Consider the following 16,498-nt stretch of genomic DNA (forward strand, 5'->3'; position numbering starts at 1 on the left):
TCCACAAGACAAAGCGTTCTTTCTGCACCATAGGAACAGGAGATGACATCATTCTGTCCATCCCGCTCTTTCTTTGCACACTGGTTAAAAAAAAAAAAAAAAAAAAGTCTGTTCATGCTGAGAAGACGTTTCATTGTATCTGAATAATAAGGGGGGTTATTCTTGTCCTTAACTTTTAGAACATGTCCTCAAAATGATGCAATGTCTTTGTAGATCTGCAGCATAATTTAGCTGGAAATGATTAAATGAGGCAAATGAACAAAATACTCCTCCTTATATGTAAGATGTTGTTGACTTGGAGGTAAAGATAATACATTTAAATACTCAAGATAGAGCAGGACGGTCTAATCAATATTTGTGAGTATGAACAACTCAACTCCAAGATGGACAAACTCATTAAAATGTAAAATTAACACTTATTCAGTGTAGACTGGTGGATCATGCACAGCTACACTGTGCTAGCGCATCAGTAATAAAATTCCTTTTGATTACATTTGGCTCATTTTTAATTAGTTGCACAAAAAACGTGGAATCAAATTTTAGACACACAAACTAACCTATATTCACACCCAGTATCTCTCCTATCATCAACAACGTGTCACAGAGGGACTAAACTGCTCGTAAAGGGAATGTGAGGAACTAATCAGACTAATCCAAGATCTTGGATTAGCTGGTTGTGCTCTTAAGGCCCTCTACTGGTCAGATCTATGCACTGCAGGGTGTTGCCATTTTGGTGAGACTGGGCTTGTTATACAACATAATACATAGAATAAATAAGCAAGAAGATTTTTAGAGGGGGTTAATTTCATGTTGAAGCCATCTTGGTGCAAGAACACATGTGAAGGTGCTGATGAGATGCATTCAGTGCGGTATGACTTAGGGCCACCAAATATTCAGATGAGGACCTTATAATAAGCCACAAGCACGAAGGAAAATCAAAATATATGTACTACCAGCTGCCACAACAAAAACAAGCTTAATCCCCTCAAAGATCATCAGGATTTAATGATATTTTGTACTACTGGTCAGTTACTTTTGCACTGATGACTACACAGATAAAACACTTACACTCAGGTGCATTTGTTATCAGATAAGCTAAAACTGTAGATTCTTCCCCTAGAACACACAAAACCATGAGACAATTTATAAGAAAAAATACTATTTATTAAATGTCTTCTAAAAAGAAAATAATCATATTAGAAGTGAAATACATAATCTCCTTGTGTCTTGATCAACGTTCACCCTTCAACACAAAATATGACATGATCCAAAATCAACATAAAAACATTCAAAATAAATCCACCAAATGACATTCTCAAAAAGTTTATATGGCATCACTTTCAATTTCTTTTGCTCTATTGCTATTCTTTTTTTTTTTGGCTTACAAAAGTCAAAAATGAATATATATAGCTTTACTGCAAATTTTTCTTATGAACTGGTCCAGTGTTGATATATATATAAAAGATTACACAGCACAGTTATTTATGCACTCTATGATTTTCTCTCATTTTTCATATTGCATCACAGTATGGGCTCAAGCGTCACCATCTACAGTCAAACCCCTCACATCTCTGTACAATCAGGCACTGAAAGTAATGGACAAAAAGCCTGTCTGATGGCATCACTGTCATATAACGAAAAGATACAATCTACCTAGTTTTGAGAGCTTTATTTGTCTTTGCTTTCTCAAATTAGTTTATAAATGTATCAACAGTTCAGCCCCAGAGTCTCTCTCCAGATATATTCAAGGCAAAACACTAATAAAGTAACTAGGAGTGTAGTGAATGGCAACTGCAAAATACCAAACAAGCTTTCTCCACACAAGGCTGCTAACTTTGGAAAACATTACCACCTAAAGTCAAAATAACTCCAGATATAAATTCCTTTACAACAGAGATTAAATGCTGGCTAAAATCCAATAGCTGTAACCATTTCTAGGTACCGGTAACTGTATCTATTGTTAGTCAGTTTTGTTTATTTGTCTCCTTGTGGTGCCATTGTTGTCCCTTTTTACACCTTGTACATCTGTATATTTTAGCTAATAGTATAATATTATCAGATGTGTTGTCTCCTCTTAGATTAAAGATCACAAGCAATGAATTACAATATGGTGTTTTATTCCAGTTGTATATCTGTTGGTCTGTTTTATGATAGTTAAAACTGACTGTTTTGGTTGAATTGTACATGTAAAAGCCCAACTAGGGACAGGAGTTGAGAATTAGCAATAGCTATAAACTCTTTGTGCAGCACATTAGTTTCATGATCTGTTCTGGAACTATGTTAAATCGCATTGTCCCTATCAAATAAATAAATAAAATAAAATAAAATAAAATAAAATGCTCATTGTCTACATTTTGTAATGAATATGTCAGTTTCAATAAAACATCTCTACTAAGCCAAAAATCAAACACCTCATTGCCTTGAGTCCAAGCAACCTCAGCATTAACTTACTCTTATCGGCTCTGCAAACCTACACCGGTGCTCTGTTCTCTGGTTTATAAATCCTCTGCTTAGGAAAAATAAGTGACACCATCACATTATAAGATAATAAGGCATATGCTTAAATAGTCTGACAGCTGTATGTTTTAGCAACATATTTTAAATACCTGGAATATTACCAGGCATCCAAATTGGTTGACATCCAACTTCTTTATGATATAAGCCAATCATTCCTTGACAGAAAAATAAAACTGTTTGGTTTTATTTTTTGAAAGCTGCTGCTCAGACACATTATGAGGAAAGTCAGGTAATAATATGAAGAAATAAGGCATGATATGAAATGGAAGATGTACCAGCTAATGTGGTTGTCACCTGAACATAATTTTAATATGTAAACTAATCAAAACGATGTGCATTTAGTGTGCTTCATATGTTGTGTTTTACACATGTAGTGGCTTTTCTGAACTCAGAGGCCTGGCATACTGTATAAAATATATCAGAAAATATTTTTTGGTCACAGCAGGGTTTCCAGTTTGAAATCTCATCTCTGTGGCTTACCAATATCCACAGTAACATTCACATAGAGAGGCAGCCTCTCAACTGACAAAGTCTTATACGAGCAGCTGTTGAGTCCGTCCTTCCTCCATACCTGTGGTGTTCGTCCCAGTAACCTCATCCTGAGAACAAAGAAGTTCATTGAAGAGACTGAACTTACAACACATATCAGGAGTCACACATTTAATTGGCCTAAAATATGCTGTAACATGCATAACACATTATCGCCGTTTCTAAATTTACTGACCTGTCCTTGTTTACTTCATTGCCGCTGTCCCGTTTGTGAAACACCATAGTATAGCGAGCTACGTCAGCAGGTGGCCGCACAATCTTCATTTTCTGCAGCTCGACCCTGCGCGACACAGTGAACAACCCGCCTGCATCAGTGAATGAGTGAAGGAATATGCACCACCACCAGTCAAACACCAAATCAATTCAAATACAGTTTTCACTTTTTTGTCTCACCTGATGCGAAGGTCATCGTCTTCGCCCCCCCAACCCCAGTAAGTGTTAGAGAATCCATTCACTTGAAGAAACTGCTCTCTGGTCATGGCTGTGACTCCTCCAAAGTAGCCTTTGTAACGCAGCCTGAGAGTTGAAGATTGGGGGGAAAAAAAAATGTGTTTTGTTTAAAGATGATATCAGGCCTTTCAAGGTCATATCATGCCTGAGAACACAGCCATTTGTTAATGCCTTGTTGTTTATCCACAAGGGCGATATAAAGTTTAACTGCTGACACTTACAGGAATTTAGTCTTAGTCATATACTCACTTGTATCCTGTAGCATTGCGGCCCACCACCAAGTGTTTGGGCTGCTTGTCACAGACATATAAATTGTGATCATTTTCAGGAACCAGGTCCACATCATGGAAAATGAAACACTCCCAACTGTAGTCCTTCAGGGCCTCCAAGTACCCAACATTCAGTAACTTGGCACGGTTAAAGGTTGCACTACCAGCCTTTAAAAAAAAGAAAACAATAAAATCACAGTCTTCTACAGTCATTTATGTTCAGGTTAATGCTTAGTGTCCATGTTTCTGTTCTTCTCTTGCATCTGATGTGTCACTTTTCTTTATCCATTGAAAAACATACAAATATTTTCCATAGGTAGCAGGGTAGGAGTGATTGATTCATTTTCATTGTTGAAGGGGCATCATAATATTCTGTGTACAACACAGACACACACAATTCTGTATATACCTGTTCTGTGGTTAACCTACTGATAATCATTTCCTGTTGGAGTACTGGGAATATGTTTTGATTGCAGATGATTTGTCTTTGGCATGTGAGTATGTTTTGCTTCAGTTAAGCAAAGTTTCTTTGTGCATAACTGAACGGGACTTGTTACATCATTTGAAGTCTACAAGTTTTATGTCTCCAGCAGGAACACACCCATGTGAAAAACAGCTGGCCAACAGATTTTCCAATCATTGAAAGAAAAAAAATGCTCTAGCCAGTTGTTTTTGCTTGCAACTTTAATTTGTAAGTTATGCCTTAACTTTCAGTCAGTTTCACAATTTCAGGCTGCGTACCTGTTACCATTCTACCACCAAGCACATGAGCATAGGCTGGCTCTCTCTCTGGCTCTCTCTCTCTCTCTCTCTCGCTCGCTCTCTCTCTCCTGTCACCTCTCTCCAATGGGTTGGGGCAGATGGCTGCCCATGCTGAGCTTGGCTCTGCTTGAGCTTTCTGCCTCTTAAAAGGACGTTTTTCTTCCATGCCACAGTCACCGAGGCCTTACTCATGGTGGTCTCTGTAATCAGTATTATCAAGAGCACGGTCTAGACCTGCCCTACATGCAAAGGGCCTTCAGATAACTTCTGTTGTGATTTGGCGCCATATAAATAGAAATTGACTTGACTATTTATTTGAGATTTTGTCATTTGAAAAAAATTACTTTCAACTAACACAACAAAGTTACACATTTATTTTACATAATATTTCTTCACTTAAAGTTGCTATTTTCCCCTACTTGTGCCCCTCAGGTGCTATTACACCACATTTGTTCGTTTAAACATTTTTTAAAATCTCTTTCATTGACTTAATCTGGGCTAACATTCATAGTTTACAAAGAACAAGATGACAATTTACTTCTTGGTCAGGAAACTGGTTCAGAGGAAATTTAGGATATGTAAATGTATAAACAAAAGTAAAATATTTACCAGCAGAAACCTGAACTACAACTACTTCAACTAAAACAATTACTAATACTAATAATTGTAATGATAATGAATTGAACTCCATATTAGTCCCCCTGACATGATCATTTCATTTAATATGAAAACTGTGTGACGTCAAACTGAGCTCGATGTGGAGTCATACCTGCTGGATGACATAAATGGCATAATGTAGTTGCTGCCTCTGCAGAAAGGGGTGCAGGTGGTGCAGGAGGTAGAGGAGGTGTCTCTCTCGGTTGCGATGAGGGATGAGGATCGCCACGCTCTGCCTCGCTGTGCAGTCTTTGGGCTCATACTGTCCATCAGTCACTCCTTTGTTCTCACTCTCCACGTCCTTCAGTTTCAGAGAGGACTCAAAGAACAGCTTCACAGCTCCCTCTGTAGAAAGAGAGTTAATAAATTTAAACTGAAAATTCAGTCTTCGGTGCTTGTTTTAAATGGGGCTTTGCTTTAAAAAAAAAAAAAAAAAAAAAAAAGGTAAAACATTTTTCCAACTGTATAAACTATGTCTTTTCCTCCCTTTTCAACCCATTCAGGACAGACAATATGTAGCAGCTGCAAATACAATTTTCAAGGAATAAGTCATAACACAATTTTGAAAAACATGCTTTACTTACAAATCAAAATCTTTAGCACAAAAAAACAACAGCCAAGAAACAACACATTTAAAAAAAAAAATGGTTTACCAGTATTAAATACTATTTCTAACCCTTTGAATGGTGTGTCCCACCATTTATAATCACAAAGACAGTTTTAATTAACCTATAAGAAGTTTACTATTTTTCTTTTAATTAACTCAGTCAGTTAAATCATATAACATATACACCATAACTTTGTCACCTCTTAAACGTACACATTTGTGCATACTTACTTAGCAATGGTGACTCCTGAGGGCATTCATCTTTTGGTGGTGGAGTATTTAAATGATCAGGCCCTGCTGTCCAAGAGTTGAGTTGATCCCTTAGACTGTCTTCTTTGACAAGAGTTTGTGATGTGACGGAGGAAACCTGAATGGACTTCAGTGTTTCGCTTGAAAAAGTTGCAATCCATGCCAGGATTGACAGCGAGAGAACCAGCAGTACAAAATATTTCCCCCTGCGCAAAATCTTGCACACAGGCGAACAGAAGGTGAACATTGCTGTTTGACTTTGTTATGGTGAAACAGTGAAAGTGGCTGAACTGTAGACGTTGTTGGCTATAGTTTAAGATATTTCCTCCGCATGGAACATTTCAGCAAAAACACTGACAGCCACAGACTCACTGACCAGTCATCTCATGGTGATGAAGCATGCTGCTGATCTAGACAGTCCATCATTAAATTGATCTCTGTGAAGTTATGAAAACTTATCAGTGGAAATCCATCGCTGAAACCTCAAAATCCAGTTTAAGGAGATTAAGCCAAGATGTATTTTTTTTTTTAAACCTGTGAATTGATTTAAAGAGAAAACATGTTACAAATGAGAATGTTTGGATGTATTTGCATCATAATGTAATACTACCATGTCCTCTTGTGCAAAACGACACCGTGACAGGACAGGTTATAGTTTTAAAGAGATACATCCTTTAGTATCCATCACTTTTCATGCAACAACAAAAAGCACCAGATGAGATGTTACCCTCGAAACCCAAACAAAGATGCTGGTTAAGTGTCCCTCTTTCAACTGTCTCACTTTTCTTTACTTTGCTGTCCAAAGCCATTTATCCTCTTACACACCATTGAAAGAGCTTCCTGAAAGGTAATTTTACACTTAGAAACTGTGCACCTGTCTTCTTCTGTTCTACTTAACAAAGTGCAGTCTCACATTGCCGGCCTGCTTAGCCTCACCTTTCCCCTCACTTGTCCACAATGAGACTGAACCCTCCACATGTGACTACCGTTATCTCACAGGGTAGTTGATGCCTGGTTGTAGCTAACATTTATTTTTTATTGCCAATCCATCTGTCAATTGTTACAAATGACTCATTGCTCATCAAAAACAAATAGTGAAAACAGAAAACAAAGTGTCTATCACAATCCCCTAAAGGAATGATTGATAATCATTGTTTTCAGCCATTAACCAATGATAGCTGATTTTCAGTGTACTGATTACTCAAAAGGCAAATCGTTTCACCACTGTTATTAATATTTGCATAACAACAACACTCAGCTGTGGCTATGAACAATGATATCCACAAAAGAAAACCTGGGCTAACAGTCTTATTTAGTAATAAAAAGACAAACACATTGCATATAGCCTACATTGATCTAGCACTTTTAATTGCCTTAATAACCTTGAAGCTTTGACTTTTTTTTTTTTTTTTGCTATTTTTCTTTTTCTCACATTTCCATCACCCTGTACGTTGGCATCAATGTGGGGGCTGTGGCATGCTAACGTTAGCTGTCCACCGCGGTGATATCTGCTGATGTTTCTGAGCAGACACAGTCACTTTACACCTCTGGCAGCTCCTTCTTCTCCTCCTCCATCCTGTCCTGTCCGGTCCACACTTTGTGCCGTGAACGGGCTCTGAATGTGCCCACATGAGCTCCGTGTTTAACCTAGCGGTTAGCTCGCTGAAGGCGCTGTTAAGTTATCATGCTGTGAAAGTTAAATATTAGCCACAGCACCAAAAAAAAAAAAACACAGCGTGACTTTGTTTCAGTGAAACGCAAGCGAGTGTATTATTTTATAGACACAAAGGCGTGGTGGGGCTTACCTCATACACAAGCTGATACTCCAGGTTGTCAACGATGGACTGTATATAAACATGGACGTAGGCTGCGGTTCTGTGTAGTGAAGCCAATGCGGAAGTGCCTTAAAGTGTAATACCACCAAGGGCCGCTGGGGGCTGGCTCCAAAAAAACTGTGGCTCAAGAAACCTCAACTTATTCTAATGAAATATGAAAATAGTCAGTAAATTGTTTGCACAACTCATTGCTGTGTCATTGGCTAATTTCATTCCTCCTGCTTGGTGTTCTGGAGATCCATCTGAAAATAATCCTGTAATTAATTAGATATTAGGCCTTGGGGGCGTCCCTGTTTGATTGACATGTCTCAGAGGAGAGATAAAGTGGTATGCGCCTCGTTTTGACCAGGACCAAGCCTGTTTATAAGATTTAAATACATATAAAGTATATGACCACATATAAAGTGGTCAGGTGCAAAGCCTATTTAGGCATACTCCATATTTCTAGTCCTCAAAATAGTCCTCAAAGGATCTTCACAAATTTTTCTCAGCATTCAGCAAATACATTCGGATGTGTGTGTATCTATTTTGTTTTTCTAATGAAACCAGGAGTCACATACATTAGCTATTATTTTGAAGGCAGCGGCAATAAATAGGAAATAATTGGGGGTTTTTTTTTAGGTGGCTTGATTGAGCTCAACCCATGTGCATGTGTTGTAAAAATACTTCTGATGGGTAGTTTTCAAAATAATCGCTGCCACTCCTGGAAATCCCATTTGCTACATCCTCAGTGGGGAAAACATCACCAGACAAAAAAACAAAAGAACATTAATACATATTATAGCTCAGTCCAGTTTATATTAAAATGTTTTGCAACAGTTATCACTGGCTCCTTGCTGGTGAAATCCCTTTAATCACTATCAGTATTATAAACATATTGTATGTTAATGTAAACAGGACATACTGTATAAATATGAGATTTTAACAAAGCTGTTGGCAGCACTTGTGAGCTTTAGGACATTGCCAGAGCCCTTGTTTGAAATGAACTTCTCGTCTTTTTTTTTTTCTTCTTAACCACAACTGGGGCTGTACATTCACATCACTCAATGCTTCCTGGTCATTTCTTCCAAAATACTGTCTCACTGCTCCCTGCAGTTCAGACACAGAAAACATGCTGGTCTCTCTGCTGGGCTCCACTGGCTGAGGATAAAGGTCTTCTTCCTGCTAACAGAGGAGGTAGTTGTGCAGCTGCTCCAGCTTACTCAGGTTGTCAGCCATGATCCTGAATGTCTCAGCATGACATATTCTTGTTAAGCCATGTGGGAGGTGCTGCAGTCCTCAAATGCCTTTTTACCTACTTTTTCTTTTTTTTTTTAACAGTTTCCTTCATATACTGAGACATTCCCTTTTGGAAAGATCCATGTGGTGGATTTCGCCACAGATTTTTCCTGCGTAAAATTTCCTTTGGTACAGTTCCTAGGCCAGGTGGCATTGTTGAGTAATAAATGTCTAAGCTTTGACCACTAGCCCTTGGTAAAATTCAAACACTTTACCTGTCTTTTCAGAACATGACAGCTTAATGGCTTCACAGTAAAGCTTCAAAGGATAGAGTAAACAATGCCTTCCCCAAACTACCCCTTCTGCCTTCCTATACATCCCTCATGCTGTGAGGACATGATTGTGTGGTGTGGGCCTATAGCGAGAATGACATTGACATGTGAGATAGGCCTGCACTATTTACAGTTGTTAGGGACTTGTGAAAAGCAAGCAAAGAAAATTCTCTGAAAGCTCTACACCAAAATGCCCAGTAGACATCCATCAGTATGTTAATTGTTTTCTTTTGTTTTTCAATGTGGGTTTTTCTTTTATTCAGCCTTATATTTCAGAGAGAATTAGAGTTATTTTTACTGTACATGTGATGCATAAGGTGGCATGGATTTCACAGTGTTATGTTGGGGGATTATGCTTCCATTTCTTTTGTTGTCTTGTGATTGAACACAGTAGAACATAATCACAAGTACGGAACATTTTGTCGACATCCAGTAATTGTGTGTTTACAGTGTGACTCATGCATCCTGTGGTCTCCCTTATCCAATTGAAGAGCCTGTGCTGTCCACTGGTTTAATGTTGTTCCATGTTACCAGCCAGGTCTTTGTGCTGAACACAGAGTTACCTCCACATTTAGTTTGTCAGTGAACCTGAGTTGCCTGCTGTCTTAATCAAGCTTTTGATTTTGGTTTATGTAAATGCTCTTCAGCAACCCTGCCCCTATAACAGTGAGTATTATCATGTAAAAGTGCCTTGTGTGTTTCCATTTAGATAGATAGATAGATATTCTATGTGAAATAAGACTTCACTAATCTAAACAAGATACCACATCAAAAAACAACAACTTAAGGATTTAATGTAATGTTTTTAATTGTACAAAATGTTTTCTTCTTATTAGCAGACATTGTTTACATTAGTGAGTCACAGGATTCAGGTATATTACAGTATATTAGCTGTATTGATGTTGTGAAGTGAAACATCATCTTTCTGACAAAATGTTAAGAAAATTGGAAGATGAAAAGTTTTACATGTAAATGCATTTCAAAATAAAGTCCAAAACACACCCTATTAATGTGACCGATGAAGCTGAAATTTGACACATCCACGCACATGCTATCACATCAGAGAACTCCTCCTCGACTCCTCAAAGCTCAAGGACAGAGTAACTGTTCCACTGCCAAAGCTCACCCTTGGCCTATGCTTTCCTGAAGTAGCGTCACAGTCATTGCCATTGGTCTTGAGGCTGATGGATGAAGATGGAGTTGAGGCAGAAGATCCACCAATGCTGCTCGACTTTTTCCTTGAAGCTGTGCTATGTTTTAGTGTGGCTTTGGCAGCCACTTTGAAAGCGTGCGCTGCAGTGCTGCATCTGACCTCTTCAATGGTGTTCCTGGATGGTTTGAAGAGAATGATGTAGACCTTGTTGAAGAAGATACAGGCCAGCATCCCAAAACTGGATGCGAGTATAGCAATGACCTCCACAGCTGAAACAAACTTGCCGTAAGTACTAAAGTAGGCAGGGATAAAAGAGATCCAAACAATAAAGAATATAAGCATACTAAATGTGATGAACTTGGCTTCTGTGAAGTTTTCTGGAAGTTTCCGTGATTTAAATGCAAAGAAGAAACATATAGCTGCCAGGAGGCATGTATAGCCAATAAGAAACCCAAGAGCCATCACAGAGCCCTCATTGCAGGTGATAAAAATGATCTCATCGATGTCATGATTCTTGTAACTGGAAGGAGGGGCATTGTATAGCCAGACCACACATATCATGACTTGGACAAATGTGCACAGAAACACTAACAGGAACTGTAGGTTTAATCCCCACCATTTACGATGGAGACTTGTGGGGATCTTGGCCTCAAATACCAAAAGTACTCTGTTAGTTTTCACAAGGATGCAAGAGATACAGAGAACAAAGCTGATCCCAAAGGCAGGTTGGCGTAAACGGCATGTCCAATCCTGTGGCTCCCCAATGAAGATGAGAGAGCTGGAGAAGCAACAGATAAGTGAAAACAGGAGGACGTAGGACAGTTCTCGATTTGTGGCCTTTACTATTGGGGTGTTGCGAAATTTGACAAAGACTGCCATCACAAAGGCTGTCAAGACAACACCCAGGACTGCACATATGGCCAAAGCTATCCCAAAAGGTTCTGTCCAGGAGAGAAACTCAATTTCCTTCAAGAAGCAGAATGTGTGGTTCCCACTGGACCAGGAGTTATTTGGACACTTGGTGCAAACGCTGGCATCTGTATAAATGAAAAATCATGTGTGTTAAAACTGTAATAGTAACAAGATGTAACATTAGTAGAATATGAGTGTGAATGTTTGACTTCTTAATACCTCTATTATTACTGTACTCTCCATCTGAGCACTCAGTGCATTCAAAGCAGCATGTGGGCATACTATCTATAATCCCCTTTCTTGTGCCAGGTTCACAGTCCTCACTGCAATTAGAGAATGGCACCTACAGGAATTGAAATTGACAGAAAAGTTGCATGAGAAAGAACTGAAAATAAAGTTAGAATGGATGTAAATGTGCAATTTAAAGATGCACATATGTGGTCATTCATAGTGATGAACCCTAAGTGTCACCCAACTTTGCAATTTCTTTCTAGTGTTTTAGCATCTTCCAATTCACAGTATTGGTTTTATAGCCCTCAAATATACTGTTAACAATCTTATTTCCAACCTCAAATCTACGAATTAAGATCAGCTTAGCTGTAAGATGCTTTCCAGAAAGAAATCAAGCAACAAAAAACTCTAATAATGTTTGTTTGCTAAATTCTTCACTTTATCAGCAGGTTTCAATGTTGTCCTTCATTGCTGTGATTACCTGCAGAAAATTCTAAGGATATCATGCCAGGAAAATGAAAAAACAGGAAACACAGGAATGCACTGAAAAACAATTTCACTGACCTCTGAGCTGTACCCATTCCACAGAATCTTTGTCTTGTCAATGAACAGTTTGGCTCCTCTCTTTGCATGTATATTGTAGTATCCAACCTCCTCAAACACCACAGAGCCATCTTCAGCAGACCTGTGCCAGTTTATAATGGTGTAGTTCGCTGCCAGGTCTGCGTTCTCATCAAAGTGCATCTTTTCCCCCATACTGTTGGTGTAGTTCAAATGTCTGAGCTGCTTCAGGACCTGTGAAGCACAAACACACATTTGGAGAATTCACATATCAAGAAATTAGGTATTTAATTGCTCTGGTTATAGGGAAATGCAATATTTTACCTGCCATGCTTCCATTTTCTTTATATCTGCACAGGAATTGTTGGCAAAAAGTCCATGTCCAGGTGTGCAGGTGAGTATGTCCTGCAGGGCCTGTGCAATGGAATACACTGCAACATACACATTATAGGAGATACGAAGGTGTGTGTAGTCAAGGTACGGGGTCTCAACACTTGTGATGTCTTCCTCACCAGTACACAAAGGCCTGAAGCTAGTGCTGTCACTTTCTTGTGATCTCGGGCTGTCTTCCAAATAACAGTTGAAGGTTTCTTCCCAAAACTCCCTGACAAATTCATTATGACTGTCTTTCTTTGGTTGGACGTGTTGTAAGAACTCTCGAAAGCCAGGTATCTGCCCCGCCTTTAGCGCAAAGCCAATAGTCCCTGCCACAACATCAAGATATTCTGGTTTAGCAATAAGGGAGGAACCTGCCCAGGCTTCGCTGGCTAACCAAATGCGATCTGTGATGTTTCTTCTCACCATCTCTTTGATTAAAGGCTCAATATCTGGTCCACTGGCAAACACAACAATTACTTTGGCTGTGGAGTTTTCAATCCTGTCAGCCAGAGCTTGGATTTCATGATCCTCAAAGTACTGAGAAATAAGTTCATTTAGGTGAATGCAGATGTCTCGCTCTTCCATTTCTTTCTCAAACTTTTCAATCCCTGGGCGTCCATAGTCATCATCAGAGGCCACAGCAATGACCCAGTTCCACTGGAAGTGCTCAATGATGTCTGCCATGGCTGTGGCCTGGTACTCATCTGTGGGAATGGTTCTCATGAAGGACTTGTACTGATTCTTGTTGCTCAGTAAACGACTAGAAGAGGCATAGCTGATCTAAAACGGGAAAGATTTCAGTTAATCGGTTTTCATTGTGTCCTTCTCATTGGTGTTAATTTTCTTTGATCAATTGTCATTTTGTTGGTAAAACACATCATACAGGAAGTATTATGTTTCCTGTTAATTTCCCTTTTGCAAATTAATTGTATGCAAGCATAATTTTCAGGATATATGACATTTTCTCTGATTTAAGGCCACTGATAGAGACATTGTTTAGTTACCCACCTGAGGGATGTAAAAAAGACCCAGTAGGTTTGCAACTGCTGTGGAGACCGCAGATCCAGCTGCTCCTACTACCGCAATGGTTGATGGGATGTGATCAGTGCAATTGCAAAATTCATCTAAATTGAGGGAGTCAATCTTATTTTGGGCCACAAAACTAAGGGTAGCTTCCAGGGCTTTTGACACCGTGTTGCATGTGTCAAATATCCTGTAGCCCAGAGTGATGTTGGGCAGGAGAGTGCTGCTGTTGTTAATCTCATCAATGGCAAAAATCATGGCCTGGAGCCAACGGAAACCACGGAAATTGAACCTGCAAATACAACACAGCATGGAGCTGAACACAGCCAGTTTTCAAAAACACTTTTTTTCAACATAAAAACCAGTCTCAAATTTTACCTGACACACTGTGTAGATTCTGGTCGGGCTGCAAGGTCTTGGTCTTTGGATGAAACACCAAAGTGTATGGGAAAAAGACCTCCAAGCAAAATATCACCAGTCATTTGTGCTCTTTGATGGGGCCCATAAGTTGAAATGACATAACCGGACCCCAAGAGTATCAGATAATACAGAAGTAGTTTCATCTTTCCTTTTTTTCAAATGGTATAGGATTATTTTCCTCAACTTCTCAGAGTGAAGATATTCTCAGTATAATCTTCTCCCACCAATCAGCCTGCTGCGCTGTTTTGTGTTATTCATGTTTGCACCGATGAGAATGCCTGTCTGTTGGAAGAATTGAAAACAAAAATCGTGTCATGTCTTTTTTATAAGACTAATCAGAATGGGTACAATCACAGAAGATATATAGAAATGTACAAAAGGAAATTTTATTTAACTAAAAATCATCAAGACTTATTTTCATTTTCTTGGTAATTCTGCAAGATATAAACTAACCGAATAAAATAATTCTTGTGTGTGTTTAACCATCTAATAACCACCAATTACTGAGCTCACTGTACCTTATTAACAAGGACAGAATGGTGTTAGAAGCCAACATGACCTAAGGCCGTTAATACCTAGCAGGAGTACTCAGTTATATAAGTCTTTGAAGAGTTTGGATTTGTTCTAACGAGTTGACTTCTCTAGTCCTGTTTCTAAAAAGAGATGAATTTGAACATTTAACACCTCAGTAACAGGTTGTTGCTTGAAATATCCACCTGTACCCAAAATAGAAGCAGGATTTGCATGAGCTGAGAGTGAAGTCACACTCTAATGACCCTCCTTCCTGCAAATGCTCGGTCTCACGCTGTGGCCAGTGAACCCAGTCACCATGGAGAAAAGCCATAGTAGCCTTACTGCATCTGGCTAATACTGCTGGAAAAATGCTAGGGCAGAGCTGTGATAATGAAGTAACTGATGCCTTTAAGAGCCACTGTTTGCCACATTAACCATTAGAAGTTGAACATACAGTCATATAAAATGTATTTCAATTTATTGTTACCAGTATTTTGGATAGAAATCATATTTTCCACTAAACGAATTAATCAGATTTAATTATATTGTGGAATAAAATAATGCAATTATCCAATGCATAGTGTTAGTGTCCAATATACCCTTATTCTTCTTTTTGGAAATAACGATGAAAATACAAATAACATAATTTCCTCTTGTTCGAAATTGATAAAAAATACATTACACAGTTTTATTGCAAAGTACAATCAAAAGAGATTGTAATGTTATCATCTGTTTTAATTACCTGATAAGCTAAATTAGCTGAATATTAATTCTCTAAAACAGTTATTCAGTGCTTTTTAACTCCCGAAGTAAAACTATTAAATCATCAAACATGGACAATAATACAGGATCAAACTTACCACCCGTAAGCCGGAGTGTGTTTCAAATACATTTGAAGCAGCTCATCTGCAGCTATACACTGATTTTTAAAACCTTTTCCCAAAATATCCAAGGTGCCGAATGAATTTACTGGACAATGGTTTTAGCTTCTGAACCTCTTTCTGCAGATGAATCATTAACAGAGAGAGGGGTAGTCCATTTCCTTCAGCTAATGAAGTCTACTCACAGTTCACTCCTCCTGAACCAAAGTCATCACAAAGTGGCAGAGAATGAGTTGGGAGGGTTTATTTAATTTGGAATGTTCTACTGTTACTACAACATTACAGGAAAACAACAGAATAGCTGGATGTTTGGGTCTTTCATTATCATATACAAATATATCAATAATTTCTTCTTCAAGCACACATTTTTTTTACAATGGTATACTCATCTCATTTCAAACACATCTCAAATTAGGTCCAAAGTGCCACAGTTGAATATAATTATGTTCCTTTCACCAATGAACAAATAACATTTTTGACATATCTCTCAGTACTCTTGGGACACGCATAGAATTTCCTCTAACCTTCAGTCATTCTTGGTGCCTGTGTCTGCATATGCTTGACATCCAGTGCTCAGTTTTCCAGGCAGGTTCAATCGGGCATTGAATTTTACCAGCAGGTCTTCAGCATGATACCAGGAGCCCCTGGAAGCAATGGACTGCACCATTATGTTCCTCAAACAATTAGTTGTCTCCTTATGCTCTGATGAACGAGTCTTCAATTTGTTGCTGAGCAAATGTCTCCAGTGAAAACAATTTCGGTTTACAACGTGTTGACTTACCGTGTCCCAACCCAACACTGTGTTGACAAGACATCAGACACATAGAGAGCCTAAGAGGTTAAGGATAAAAAGTCTATGCTCTAAATTTCCTTTATAGTTTTCTAATTTATCTCATTGAACTGTTTTACAGAGAGCAGAAAACTCTGGAGCAGTAAAAGAGTTCAATTAAATCAAGAAAAGCCAAGTGATGCAACAGGCAG

At 38.6% G+C, this 16,498-nt stretch overlaps 2 protein-coding genes across 3 annotated transcripts; both read right to left on the reverse strand.

Moving 5' to 3' along the window:
- Window positions 1-1,142: 1,142 nt before the first annotated feature.
- On the reverse strand, window positions 1,143-7,996 carry b4galt4 (UDP-Gal:betaGlcNAc beta 1,4- galactosyltransferase, polypeptide 4). Of its 2 annotated transcripts, none has more exons than XM_071461021.1 (7): window positions 7,866-7,996; window positions 6,043-7,747; window positions 5,317-5,549; window positions 3,766-3,953; window positions 3,460-3,582; window positions 3,242-3,346; window positions 1,143-3,116 (listed from the first exon to the last, which is right to left on the reverse strand). In XM_071461021.1, the coding sequence occupies exons 2-7, from the start codon at window positions 6,305-6,307 to the stop codon at window positions 2,981-2,983; spliced, it is 1,050 nt and encodes a 349-aa protein (XP_071317122.1). In that variant the 5' UTR covers window positions 6,308-7,747; window positions 7,866-7,996; the 3' UTR covers window positions 1,143-2,980. The 2 variants fall into 2 exon arrangements, with proteins under 2 accessions (XP_071317122.1, XP_071317120.1); XM_071461019.1 differs by having other exon boundaries at window positions 6,043-6,594; window positions 7,866-7,969.
- A 2,299-nt stretch (window positions 7,997-10,295) lies between these two features.
- Window positions 10,296-14,594, reverse strand: casr (calcium-sensing receptor). Its single transcript, XM_071460981.1, has 6 exons — window positions 14,082-14,594; window positions 13,689-13,995; window positions 12,627-13,460; window positions 12,306-12,536; window positions 11,730-11,853; window positions 10,296-11,635 (listed from the first exon to the last, which is right to left on the reverse strand). The coding sequence occupies exons 1-6, from the start codon at window positions 14,264-14,266 to the stop codon at window positions 10,500-10,502; spliced, it is 2,817 nt and encodes a 938-aa protein (XP_071317082.1). The 5' UTR covers window positions 14,267-14,594; the 3' UTR covers window positions 10,296-10,499.
- Window positions 14,595-16,498: the final 1,904 nt, after the last annotated feature.

The sequence above is a fragment of the Trachinotus anak genome, unplaced genomic scaffold (assembly GCF_046630095.1).
Source record: "Trachinotus anak isolate AG129_WGS33_773 ecotype Australia unplaced genomic scaffold, CSIRO_AGI_Tana_v1 ptg000024l, whole genome shotgun sequence".
In the NCBI taxonomy this organism is placed as follows: Eukaryota; Metazoa; Chordata; class Actinopteri; order Carangiformes; family Carangidae; genus Trachinotus; species Trachinotus anak.

Bases quoted from the DNA above. Each gene is read 5' to 3' on its own strand.
- b4galt4 (XM_071461021.1), bottom strand. From the start codon at position 6,307: ATGTTCACCTTCTGTTCGCCTGTGTGCAAGATTTTGCGCAGGGGGAAA. The intron at 3,583-3,765 runs GTGAGTATATGA...TTCAACTCTCAG, and splicing joins CGCAATGCTACAGGATACAA to GCTGCGTTACAAAGGCTACT. The intron at 3,347-3,459 runs GTGAGACAAAAA...TGTGTCGCGCAG, and splicing joins GACGATGACCTTCGCATCAG to GGTCGAGCTGCAGAAAATGA.
- casr (XM_071460981.1), bottom strand. From the start codon at position 14,266: ATGAAACTACTTCTGTATTATCTGATACTCTTGGGGTCCGGTTATGTC. The intron at 11,854-12,305 runs GTCAGTGAAATT...CAATTCCTGTAG, and splicing joins GGAATGGGTACAGCTCAGAG to GTGCCATTCTCTAATTGCAG. The intron at 11,636-11,729 runs GTATTAAGAAGT...TCATTTATACAG, and splicing joins AGAGTACAGTAATAATAGAG to ATGCCAGCGTTTGCACCAAG.